The sequence below is a fragment of the Dermochelys coriacea genome, chromosome 8 (genome assembly GCF_009764565.3).
Source record: "Dermochelys coriacea isolate rDerCor1 chromosome 8, rDerCor1.pri.v4, whole genome shotgun sequence".
NCBI lineage: Eukaryota > Metazoa > Chordata > Testudines > Dermochelyidae > Dermochelys > Dermochelys coriacea.
The window spans coordinates 49,040,786-49,054,292 of NC_050075.1; the positions used below are offsets into that span (position 1 = coordinate 49,040,786).

Genomic DNA, 13,507 nt, shown 5'->3' on the forward strand with positions numbered 1-13,507 from the left:
AGATTGTGCAGGCTGACAAAGGGTTAAGTGAGGACACTACTAAAAAAAAAAAATTGTGAAGAAATCTTCATTTTATATTTTAACTGGCTAAACTACAAGAGGTTTGGCTACTTTTAAATTAATCATTGAATTTAATTTATGGTACCTCAACTACTCTGAAGATCTCTAATTTCTCTGGACAGCTAAATGATCTCTATGTTCCTTCCATTAGACTCCAACAAAGTCATGCTATTATTAGCAATTTAGGACCCTGCTGTCTTGACATTTGAGTCAGTGATAGGATGCAAAAAATATTAATATTTTAGGTTTCAGAGTAGCAGCCGTGTTAGTCTGTATTCGCAAAACGAAATGGAGTACTTGTGGCACCTTAGAGACTAACAAATTTATTTGAGCATAAGCTTTTGTGAGCTACAGCTCACTTCATCGGATGCATTCAGTGGAGAATACAGTGGGGAGATTTATATATATATATATATATATATATATATAGAGAGAGAGAGAGAGAGAGAGAGAGAGAGAGAGAGAGAACATGAAACAAAGGGTGTTACCATATATACTGTAATGAGAGTGATCACTTAAGGTGAGCTATTAACAGCAGGAGGAGGAGGAGGAGGAGATAACCTTTTGTAGTAATAATCAAGGTGGGCCATTTCCAGCAGTTGACAAGAATGTCTGAGGAACAGTGGGAGGTGGGAATAAACATGGGGAAATAGTTTTAGTGATTTATTATTCTTTGTAATTAGGTGTAGAGATTAGAATAACTTCTAAATTACACTAGAAAGACAAAATTAACTGTGAATACAGCACCATTACATCACAGGTTCAGCGCTGTCCCTCTGCTTACCTGATGTGCAAAAAAATTCAGGAATCTGTAACAGCTTGGTGGTCAAGTTAAACACCAGCTAACTAAAAATCTTCACTGATTTCGAACCACCAAGCTAATATCAATATTTAAATTACCTAACTGCAATTATACAAGCTAGTCTAACTGACAACTGCAAAGCTTGTGCCCTTCTGTTCATAGTGGAGAGAAGCCACTGTAGTCTTTCCTAGTTCAAGTACATCAGAAGTAATGCCCTTACTACTGTTGTAACAGTTGCTTGTAAAAATTCTTGAGACAGCTGATGTGGGGACCTCCAACATTCCAGCCAACAGCATATTGTAATGCTTTTTGTTTATAGAGTAGATGCAGTCCTAGTTCAAGACTCACAGAGATCAATCACCATTGGAAGCTTCGTGCAGGTGCAGAAGCAGAATTTTCCCTGATTTTCAGTATCTTCATAAACATCCCCATTTCACAGCTAATGCCCCAAAAATATTCCTGCTACTAAAACCAGAATAATTTGTTTTATGTGGGACTAGTTAACAATTCACTCCCCTGCCCCCCCATTTCATTTAATTCCTCCACTTGGCTGAAATCACCCCAAATTCATGGTAAAACTATAAACTGAATAATTCCATTCTTCACTAATGTATACTCAATATAAAAATGATACAAAAGCAACAGGTATCTGATGCTCTTTGTATTCCAAAGAGACAGCCCTGACTAACTTATCCTCTAAGGACCAATGGAAACTCCTGTTACCTGAACGTCATTGTGAGGTCCTCAGCTGGAACCTTGCTTTGTGGTTCGAGTTGTCCATTTTCTGTCTGTTTATTGGTGCCAAGGTTGCTTTTCATGTCCAGTGAAGACTGGGTCTCCTTTAAAAGAAGAGGACAGAAAATATTGTTTCACACTGTACAAATTCTGTGGCTTCATTCTATGGGAACAGAAGAGAATGCCTGTAAAACTTGCACAAAGCACCGCACAAAAGCCAAGAAAACACAGCTTCAGAAGGACCTTGCAGGATACAGAATTTCCCAAAGGATAGGAATGATTTGTACACTGCGAAGCAAAGACCAAGGACTTCAACACCACAGGCTAAGTACCTAAACACTGGCCCTCTCCTGGATGGAACTGCAAAATTCTTATGCATATTACAACACAGTATTTGTTGTAATCAGCTGAAAGGCTACATTTATAAACAAAGGAAGACTTGGACAGCAATTTGATACTAAGAGTTTGCAGTTAGCTGCCCAATTATAAAAAAAATAATCAGTCCTACTTTTGTTTTCAAAAGGCTGCAAAAATGAAGTTGAATACTTTAAGCACATCAGAATTCAAATCCTGGACATGCAATACTACTAACCTAGAGGTTTTAACTAATAAAATAGTGACAGGGAAATGACTAACACTGGTAGCAGTCACCCAGCAGAGAACCTTACTGGCAAGGGTTAAAGTGCTGCAGCCAGCCAAGCAGCTCTAAATTACATCTTGCCATGTCCCACACCCACAGCACTCACCATGCTCAGCTCACGGGTTCTCTTCCCGATTTCCCTCTCCACCTGGTGCAGTTCCATACTCAGCTGTTCACTTGAGATCATTGCAGGCCATTTATGAGGTTGTGGCTGTGGCTGGCCTGCCAGGGTGGTCGCTTCCCTCTGTAACAGCAGTCTGTTATTAACAGCCTAAATGCATAAAGCCAAGCACACACACAACTGAGCACACAACAAACCATGCGTAGCATTGGACCAGGCTGTAGTAATTCAGGAGTGTTGCCTAGTTGCAGAACCCAAAGCCTTCCCTCCCCTTACATGGGTTATAATGTCATGACTTTGAAAGCACTTCCAACAATATTTCAAGATGTCTCTCTTACATCCAGTTAAAGGTCTTATTTTGCATTTTTTTAAATAAAAGATGTCAATATTTAACATGCACTTATTTTAATATTGTAACAAATCATTAATCCTAGTAAGGGTTGTTGTGCCCTGATTTTTATTTTTCATTTGCAAATGAAGCCACAATACATTCCCATGCATAAATGTTCTTTTTGCTTAACAAAAATTCCTGAAGGCTAAGCAAAACCATGTCCTTGGAATAAGAAGCAAAGGGGTTTGCTACAGTAAAGATCACCAAATCCCTACAATATAACTAAATGGAGTTACAATATTACTACTTTTATAAAATTGTTTGAAGCTCCTGAGATGGGAGGTAAGTAAAGGCAATGAATGGTTCTTCCCCAACTCATGTGAGGTAGTGTGGAGGAAAGATGAAGCACAGAGAGATCCAGTGACTTGTTCAAGGTCAGACGGCGATTAAATGGGAAACCCAAAAAGCAGAGCACAAGACTGAGTTCCAGTTCTGTACTTTAACTGCAAGGCCATCTTTCCTTATAGTAATCACAGATTACTGAAAAAAGAAAAGGAGGACTTGTGGCACCTTAGAGACTAACAAATTTATTTGAGCATAAGCTTTCGTGAGCTACAGCTCACTTCATCAACAGATTACTGGTCTACAGTTAGCATAGACACTTATCAATTACAGTAAAATGTATATGGCCAAGGTTGGTTTATACCCAAAGCTTTGACCTACCCCTCTAGTACTTAACTGGGAAATGCCTCCTGGATTATAAATAGCTAGTTGTGTCTAGAAACAAACATGACAGCTAAAGCTCCTGTGACCTGAACAGCAGCTTTGCTCTCAAGGTTTTAAACTTATAGTTAATGTTCAACATCTAACCATTTACGAGGTAAGACAATCAAGATCAGTCATAGTGATATGTGGGGGAGGGAGGCCAAGTAAAGGTTTTGAAAAACTTTCCAATACTCCTCCATTAAGGTATCAGCAAAAGCAAGCATCCACAATGTAAATACAATTTCCCTCTTGTTCCTGAGTAAGAGCCCAAGAACGCAAACAAGTCATTTTTCAAGTAAGTGGGAAATGTGCGCTTCTTGAAATTCTCATTGCCACTCAGAGACATTGCGAGTGCCATGAAAACCTAATAAATGCACAATGAGAACTCCTGCTTTAGGAACCAAGCTCTTACTAGAACAAAGACTTCTTACCGAACAATGATTAATAACAAGAATTTTAGTTATAAGTTGGGGACGCATCAATTAGAAGTAATGGAAGAGGAGAACGACCTTGGAGTATTGGTTGATCATAGGATGACTATGAGCTGCCAATGTGATATGGCTGTGAAAAAAGCTAATGCAGTTTTGGGATGCATCAGAAGAGGCATTTCCAGTAGGGATAAGGAGGTTTTAGTACCATTACACAAGGCACTGGTGAGATCTCACCTAGAATACGGTGTGCAGTTCTGGTCTCCCATGTTTAAAAAGGATGAATTCAAACTGGAGCAGGTACAGAGAAGGGCTACTAGGATGATCTGAGGAATGGAAAACCTGTCTTATGAAAGGAGACTCAAGAAGCTTGGCTTGTTTAGCCTAACTAAAAGAAGGTTGAGGGGAGATATGATTGCTCTCTATAAATATATCAGAGGGATAAATACAGGAGAGGGAAAGGAATTATTTCAGCTCAGCACCAATGTGGACACAAGAACAAATGGGTATAAACTGGCCACCAGGAAATTTAGTCTTGAAATTAGACGAAGGTTTCTAACCATCAGAGGAATGAAGTTTTGGAATAGCCTTCCAAGGGAAGCAGTGGGGGCAAAAGATCTATCTGGTTTTAAGATTCTACTCGATAAGTTTATGGAGGAGATGGTATGATGGGATAATGTGATTTTGGTAATTAATTGATCTTTAAATATTCAGGGTAAATAGGACTAATCCCCCGAGATGGGATATTAGATGGATGGGATCTGAGTTACCCAGGAAAGAATTTTCTGTAGTATCTGGCTGGTGAATCTTGCCCATATGCTCAGGGTTTAGCTGATCGCCATATTTGGGGTCGGGAAGGAATTTTCCTCCAGGGCAGATTGGAGAGGCCCTGGAGGTTTTTCGCCTTCCTCTGTAGCATGGGGTACGGGTCACTTGAGGGAGGCTTCTCTGCTCCTTGAAGTCTTTAAACCACGATTTGAGGATTTCAATAGCTCAGACATAGGTGAGGTTTTTTGTAGGAATGGGTGGGTGAGATTCTGTGGCCTGCGCTGTGCAGGAGGTCAGACTAGATAATCAGAACGGTCCCTTCTGACCTTAGTATCTATGAATCTATAATGATCCTTGCTGAGAGAAACCTCAGTCTGACTAGAGGGGTGGTGCCTTAGAGTAGTTCTCTATTGCTTTCTGTAGGAAGATAAGGCTTTCCCTTCCAGAAAAGGTCAACAGTACAGTAACTAAGCTTTCCAACAGCAAGAATTGCTTAATTTTGTTTTACAACTCCCTCCTACCACAAGGTCCCATAAAATGAAGTAAAGCTATTTATACTGCTCATTGTTCCTTTTACAAATATAAACTTCCCATACCATCCCTCTGTGCAGAAATTACACTAATTTTAAGTAGACTTCAAAGTTGAGCTTTTATTTTTAAAGTTAAAAAACTTTAACATCTATTTTGTTCAGGTTTGTGGCTTGTGCTGTTTAGGAAGAAAAAGGACTACAGCACAAAGCCAAACACCACACAAAATGGCTGAACTTTCTACAGGTAGAGTCTGATTAACTCAAAATCTGAAAAGCCAAGAGCTTTATTTGCTTACAGATTAATGGCCCCAGAAAAAGACCAGGAAAGAGAAAAAGGAGAGTGCGAGCGCGCGCTCTCTCTTTAGGCTACAAATCAAATCAATATATTTCAGAGCGAGCAAGTCCTCAGTTCTTGCTGCTAAATAGTCAAGGGTTTTCCCTTTGTGCTGAAGTGCCGGGAAGTCCTGATGTCAGGTATCATGGATTTAAAATTTTTGTACTACGTTCAATATGATAGAAGAATCTCTGGTTTATAATAAGCAAATCTGCCAACTCCATCTCTCTTCTGCTCTCTCATGCCCCTTCCAAGGCACAGATACCAACCTCCAGTCCTCGTAACTGTGTCTGCTGACTGATCTGATGGTTTAGTTGCTGCAGTTCCAGCCTGAGCTGCTGCTCCCTCTCAGCTGAGGGTAAGGGTTTCCCGTGACTGGCCACATCTGACATGGACAATCTCTCCCTTTGAGAGGCAGGAAAGGGATTGGAAAGAAAATAGCTTTACTAAGTTTGGTAAAGAAGAAACTACTATAAACAGAGAAAGTACAAACAAGAGCATGTGTATGAGAAATAGAGACATTCCCACCTGTCACTGAAGCGTCCCTGAGAAGGTATGTTTTGGTGGGGTGAATATGGAGAAGCTCCCCAGCTACCATGAGATCCATATGGACTGTAATCTGCAAAAGAACAAAAGGAGTTACCCAGATTACACATGCTATGTTACAATGCTTTGAGTTACAGAACTATCCCATATATAATCCAATAGACTCGTATATAGGTTGAAGAGAATATCCATAATAGCTGGGAAGGAAGATAAGTTTAACCACCAAAATGCTTTTTCCATAGGAATGCTATGCCTGAAGTCTCTCATACTTTCAGATGGTAAAAAAACATCATTCCCCCTTTCCCTGCAAGTACAGTAACCCTTATAGGAAAAACAGGTGGAGGTGGCTTCCTCACTGAAACACAAGGCCAACTACCATTTCCATCTTCCACTCAGTATTCTGTGAAAGATTCCAGACTTTCAAGTCCCCAAGGAGGGTAAATCTCACTCAACATTAATTTACTATTTATTACCTGTATTATATTAGCCCCTGAAGATATCAGCTGATTCATTGACAAATCCAGTAATCAACCCCAGTTTGAAAAATGAGCTCTAAGGTATTTAAAGATCTGCAACTCTCGAAATCTGATATGCAAATCTGCTATAAACAAGGTTTTTAGTTTTCAACAATTAATTTCTTCACAATCCAGGAAGATAGTTTTAGGGAATTGTAAAACTGTAATTAGGCCAATTCTCCAGTTGTTTTGTTTACTATATCTAAAATAAACAATTTCCTAGAGTGAAAATTTTATCAAATCAACGGTGTGGATACAATAAGAAATGGAACATTGTTCTATGTTACTGGCTTTGCTGAGCATTACACAAAATAAAGCTTATGTTAAGCTTGCAATTGTAATTATTAATAACCTGACTATAAGTGCAGTACTTTTAGTTGTGTTATACTTCCAACTTCTTAGGAAAGGAAATCTCAAAATAAAATCTGAAATTGTCCACACGAGGAACTACTCCAGAATAGCTATTGCATTTTAAATTCACATCCTACTTTAATCCAAAATAACTTCTAAGTGTAAGCAAGCCCTAAAGGGGAAAGGGGAGTTCATAAACCGGCTTCCCAATACACATCTCACAAAAAGCTAACCTATAAATATCTGAAGGGTATAAACACTAAAGAGGAAGAAGAATTTATTGATGTACATGAGATGAAACTGAGAAAGGGTATATTTAAGAAAGAATACCAGGAAAGAGTTTCCTGACAGTGAGATCTATTTGACTTTGGAACAGTCTCTCTCAACGGAAGTGGTGGGAGCCCCATTGCATGGGACTTAATACCAGGTAAAACACTAAAACATGAACTTTACAGAACAACCCTGCACTGACAGGAAGACAACAGGTCTTTTCCATCTTTAATATCTATAATTTATTAATCAGAACCTGGTGGCTTCAGGTACCATTTAAGATTCTGACAAAACATTTCCTAAGTCATTTTTTACCTGCACTATACTACCAAACTAAAAACAAAACTATGCTAAAAGAAAAATAATCATGTGTACCAGTTATACCTGAAACGCCGATAGATTTGGTGGAAGCTCCCTGTATCGCCATGGCCTGCATGGGGCCAGAACTCTGGTACATCGTTTTGGAAGTACGCGAGATGGCCCCAAACCTTGATACAGTTGGCCGGTCTCCAAATGGGATGAGGTCATCATCCCCAGCTTCTGCTGCCCTTCTCTGTAGGTCCAACCGCTGGTCACGTATTCCTTTACTGTCTATGTTCTGGATAAGAGGTAAAGAAAAATAAAGTTGATCACAACAGTAACAGATCATATGAAGTGTCTCTTTCTTGCTGCTTGTCTTCCAGAATGTGCCAACATTAGTATGGACAAGTCTTGCTCAGGGTGTCTGTCAGGCGGTAGCTTATCCATTATCACATTTTTGCACCTGGTTACTTCCTCTTCCTCTCAGCATCCAGACAGGCTTCCTGTTTTTCCAGTTCAGAACTTCCACAGTTGGAGGTGATAGTACAACTGAACCTGTGTGTCTGCCACCTCCATGAATGAATGGCTCTGACAAGCAACAACCACACCTAGATAAGGAAGATCTACAAAGAAACTAAGATAGAGGATGGCTACTATGACAAAAAGGCAGAATTGTGGGGGACAAGAGTGAGGAGGAGAGAAGGCACAGCCTACTGGAGTAAGTAGCCCTCTTTCCAAATCTCAAAGTCAGCCGTTCTGGAACTTGGCAGCTGAAGCCCCCATCAATTAATGGCCTCTCCAAATTCTACTGAAGTGGTGGTGAGGAAACAAAAGATAAGCTGCCTTCAGAACCAGTCCAAGGAGGGAGTAGCTAGGATGCTCTCCCCTAAATGCACAGAATCTTTAATCATGCCATTCAGAGAATTAAAGACAAGTCACTTAGAGATGTTCTGCCTACCAAGGAGGGATGTTTGGAGCCAACTGCTTTGTCCCCTGGTATCTTTGGGAGCCACTGGATGGCTTCCCTTGAGGTTTATGAGGCACAGACTCCATCTGTAATTTCAGTAGCACCCACTCTAAAGGGCTGTTTAATAGCCCTTTTCACCTTTCTATCCAGGTGCCAAAACACAACACAGTGTGTCCTCAGGCAGGTCTCAGGACTCAGAAATGGTAAGTTCACCTTTGGGTGGAGTAGCTACAAGCCCTTGAAGTCAAGGCTGCCCTTAGGGGGGGAAAATGTGAGCCCCCTCCTCATACCTATACGATTTCTGTTCTAAAGAGATAAAGGTTTCATTACGTGCGTGATCAAGTAACCCCACTCCTCTGGCATGACCCTACTATGGTTTTCCAGGAAGGAGAAAGGATCCAATACAGCAAGATGGTTCAGATCTGATTCTAGCTCACGCTCTTTGAGAGACTATGAGAGAAGAGAAGGATGAGGCTTTTCCTGCCCCCAAGAAAGAAGTCTTTTCAATGGACAACAGAAAAGGGGGCTCAGGAGGTCACCTGAACCCAACAGTGAGTTTCTTGCCAAGCTTTTTCAGTGGAAGGGTGAAAGCAGTGAGGCAGCAAAGGCCCTATTTATTTATTCAGTGTATAGCTCAGATGGAGGAATTTCCTTTGTGGTGATGAAAAGTAATTCCTCTCCTCCCACCCATGAAACTGGATGACACACTGAAGGTGGAGGATATCTTGTCAGCCCCCCCATCTGTGACCTGGTCTTTCTGAGTGGTGGAGGGAAGAAACTTAGGAGGACCAGCAGGACAGCTCCCAAGTCCATAAAGGGCTGTTGAAGTAGAAAGCAACTGCTTCATTTAGAATACCTCCTGCCACTTCCCAGACCTAGCTGTGGCAATTCTGCATGGTGAGAATGTACAGGAGTGAGAATGTGCAGGACAAACAAAATGGACCAGCTGCCCAAAGATGCTTCTTGCTCTTCTTTTACTGGGAGTAAACCAATTTTACCTTCCCCTGATCCACATAGCTCCACTGAGGTCAGAAAGATGGAGGGCAACTCAGCTGTGAAGCACCAGGTGCAGCTGCTTCCAGTAAAGCAGAACAACTGGGGAAACTTGCCTGCATGCAGAGGAGGAAGAGGAGGAGCTGGGCAGAAAATCCTGTCAGTCAGACAGGCGGTAGCCAGATGACAGATGAGAACTCGTTCACACTGGTAGCAGCATATCACAGAACGATGAGTTCTGAAAAAGTAGTCTCATCCAGTTGTCTTTGTCCTAAGACAGGTCACCATGGCGTAGGACAGTGAAGAAATTAGGTGGGGAATACAACGAAGGGGAGGAAACAGGGGAATTCTTCATAAAGAATTCCTCCTCCCTGACCCCCTCTCAAAAAAGAGAACTGGCTTCTGCTTCATTTAGTCACAATGAAGATGAGTTACACATACATTTTTCAAAAAAGCAAAAATGTTAAGGTTGTGTGTGACTGCTTCAAGTTTACTAAGAACAAATTTCAGCACTTTTTGCATGTTTTTCTAACTAGGGGTCATGTGGAAATGTGGTGTTAATGCAAGATCCATGCCTTATTCTTCCCTTGCAATCACTGGCTCCCAATAAATGTGATACCCTAGCAGGCATCTTCCTGGCAAAATCTGTCCTGCAGAAATACAGCACCACTAAGGCATGCCTGTTTGGGCCAGTTAATCCCTGTTCCACTGCACCACTACTGTGCTTTTAATTAAATTAAAAATTCCCATATTCTTTAAAGCAGAGCAATTCAAGTCAATAATAGTTTTAGAGAGAGAGAGAGAGAGAGAGAGAGAGAGAGAGAGAGAGAGAGAGAGAGAGAGAAATCAGAAAAATGCTGAAAGGCACTCAGGACAATACCAGACTGCAGCATCATGTTACATTTGCAGCACTTCTGAGAAATATTGGTGAGTTCTCTTGGTCATGGATCCCAAAAAAGATGGTCACTGAGCCAGCCTCACAAAAACAAAAACCTAACTAAACAGTGTTAACTTGAACCATGACCATAAAAGCACCCTAAATGTTTTTAAATTCCCAGGTCTTCTTCCATCTCAGTGAAGGAAACAAAAGGTGAGCCACTCCAACTAATTAGGACTCACTACAAATATTTTTTGACTCCAAATTAGTGTTGAGAAACTGATGACATAACATCATCGTATCTCTCTCACTAAGTGGCTTCAAGTTGTGTAGGAGCTATTAGTTTATATTTATACCCAGAACCGAGAGAACAGATAAATAGAAATGATATTGTGGCTTTGGAACGATTTCTCATTTTGAAAACAGAGCATTTTGTTGCAACTGTAAAACTATACCCTTGACTGTCAGATACATTTGGTCAGAAAAAAGGCACATGTTGCAGTCAGTCTAATTAATAAATAAAGAAGGTCCCTCGCAATTTAACTTTTTTTGCATTCTTGCAACCCAACTTACCGCCATCTCTACACTCCCTGCTGCCACAACATCTTTGGGTTTTGCATCTTTGGTTCCAATGTAGGAGCCAATGGTGTCACACGACCAAGGAGAGTACTGGCTATAATCATTTCCTTTGTATTTCCCAGCTACCTTCAGGTCTTCATCCAAGTACTGTACAAAAACAAAAACCTGGTTCTGTAAGTAAAAGGCAGGAGGCGTATCACAGACATTGTTGACTCCTGTGACACAGTTCACTTCAAGCAAGATACTGGCAGGACTTCAACCGGATGTACTATATATAGGAAGCTGCAAACTTATATTTCATATTATTTGTGAAATTCAAATCACCTGGCTGGGCTCCCAGTATTCAATGTTCAGTGCACAGCAAGAAGGTTTGACATTTTGACCTTGGTCTGGTTGAAGACTTGCCTTATTACTTAATTCTATCCATATCAGGTGTAAATAAAGCGAAGTCTAGCAATGGTATTCCGATCATTAACAGAGACATTCAAAACAATCCAATAGTGTCTCCACACATTAAAGCAGCAAGATTGCTCTCATGGCTGCATAAATAGGTAACTAAGGACCATTGATAGGATAGATCAGAGAATGGAGAACCAAGAACAGTCTTCCTCAGATGTCACCATATGGACCTCCATAACTGCAGCACAAAAGTCTCCCTAAAATGTTTAATATAAGATCCTAGGAGATTTATTATTGTTCAGTACTGTGCTAACTTATTATTCTACCCTTCCTTATCCTATAGGCTCATCTCAGCCTTTCAGAAGGTCAGGATCAGTGAAAGAAACTCACTTCTTAATACTACATATCCCTTGTGGCATTACGCCCCATATTCTTCATAGTAATTTTATTAAGATACGATTATGGCATATCTGATATATATTTTATGCAAGATGGGTCATATGAGATCACTGAAAAGGTTATGATTTACTGAATATGATTATCCTACTTGTATGCATGTACCATATTGATATCTGAAGTTAGGAATATTGTCTATGCATCTATTACAAATGTATTTACTCCTGGGGAATGCCCAGTAGGCAGAATGCACTCAAGTCTAGATGGTTGGCTGGGAAGGGCCATTAGGGAGAACAATAGGTCTTAGAAGAGACTAATCTCCCACCGGGAGCCTTCCTGAGGATGCTACACACAGCCTTCAAGTCACAGCTGCTGTGTCCCTACAGGGGCATGAGACCAGGTCACCTGGTACTGGACTCCATCTTGGAATACCAGTGTTTTTCCATTGACCAGGTGTGGGAACCAGAAGGGGAGACAAAGGGTTTCCGCCATATGCAGAAGATATTTAAGGCATCTTCATGGTTCTTCACTGCCTCTCTGCCCAAGAAGATTGCTGGAAACACCTGAGGAACAAAGACTGGACGAGGGGAGAAGGGCTGAATCCAGGCTAGAGGAACTTCTAGCCTGTGAAAGGACTACCTGGGGTTTTAAGCTGCAAGCAAGTGCAATTTGACCTCTCTGCAAACTGCCTAAAATAACAATTAGAGTGACAATTTGTTGCTCATATCCAATCTCTTTAATATATTAAGCTTAGATTACCTAGCAAATAAACAAAGACACAATCTGCTTTGATCTGTTTGCTATGCCTTATAAATCACTTAAAATCTATCTTTTTTAGTTAATAAAGTTGTTTTTGTTTTGTCTGAAACCAGTACGTGAAAATCGTAAGTGGGAGCAGAAAGCTCTTGCATATCTTCCTCAACACTGAGGGAGCAAATTTCATGAGCTTACACTGTACAGGTCCCTGTGCAGTGCAAGATGGTATAATTTTGGGTTTACACTCTAAAGGGGTGGAGGTGTGTGCCTTAGGAACTAGGAGGAGCCTTAGCTGAGCTGATCTCAGCATGTATGTAGCTGCAGCTGCGTGTGACCCTACCTGTATGTGTACTAGAGGGGGCTTGAGGGCCTGTCACAGCAGTACAGTGTAAAGAGAACCTACGCTGGTGAGTCAGGTGGGCTCAGTGGTACCCCAGTTCCAGGTGGCCCCTGTCAAACCCCTAAACCAATTTATGACCATATCAGCAACCCAAAAGGTTGGTTAAAAATATGCTTACCTCCTCTTGGTGGAAGGGGTGAGTCAAAGTTGGTGACGGTGCAAAGGGAGGTGGGGAGATCACCTTCCTCTCTTCTAACTGGGCCATGATTTCCTTCCTTCGGCGATGAAGCTCATCCAGGCTGGGATGGGCTTGAGATGGAGGTGGAAGTCGGTTATAAGGCTCCTAAAGTTTTAATATAAACAACTTGTTGAGTAACTTATGTAACACAAAGTAGAGCAACATCACCCTACAAGAGGAAAAATGTGGTGGTGGGGGGGAAAAAAAAAATCTAACACCAGAACACAGTTCACATTGTAAGGAGGAAAAAAACCCAACAATTCTATTTGCAAGATCCTTTTCTAAACTTTTGCCTCAATTTAGCGCTCATTAAAGTTGTCCTGGAGACAGCAGCATCTTATTCACAGAAAGAGTTCACATGGGTGATAGGGAAAGCTTCCCTAGAAATAAGGAACATACACAAGTTGCCAAAACTGATTAGACCCCCATTAGTGAAGTGGGTCCTAGCTTTTTTGATCCTCAGCCC

At 41.0% G+C, this 13,507-nt stretch overlaps 1 protein-coding gene across 14 annotated transcripts in view; it reads right to left on the minus strand.

The window, feature by feature from the left end:
• Positions 1 to 13,507, minus strand: part of RC3H1 (ring finger and CCCH-type domains 1) — a 106,015-nt gene that overhangs the window by 8,441 nt on the left and 84,067 nt on the right. For 4 of the 14 annotated variants that reach the window (XM_043491084.1, XM_043491090.1, XM_043491082.1 and 1 more), the window contains 7 exons: positions 12,982 to 13,146; positions 10,907 to 11,083; positions 7,581 to 7,794; positions 6,043 to 6,133; positions 5,784 to 5,919; positions 2,344 to 2,508; positions 1,586 to 1,701 (listed from right to left, as the gene is read on the minus strand). In XM_043491084.1, the coding sequence (XP_043347019.1) occupies positions 1,586 to 1,701; positions 2,344 to 2,508; positions 5,784 to 5,919; positions 6,043 to 6,133; positions 7,581 to 7,794; positions 10,907 to 11,083; positions 12,982 to 13,146 (1,064 nt within the window). The remainder of the gene's footprint in view (positions 1 to 1,585; positions 1,702 to 2,343; positions 2,509 to 5,783; positions 5,920 to 6,042; positions 6,134 to 7,580; positions 7,795 to 10,906; positions 11,084 to 12,981; positions 13,147 to 13,507) is intronic. The other 10 variants (XM_043491086.1, XM_038413493.2, XM_038413491.2 and 7 more) reach the window with 7 other exon arrangements.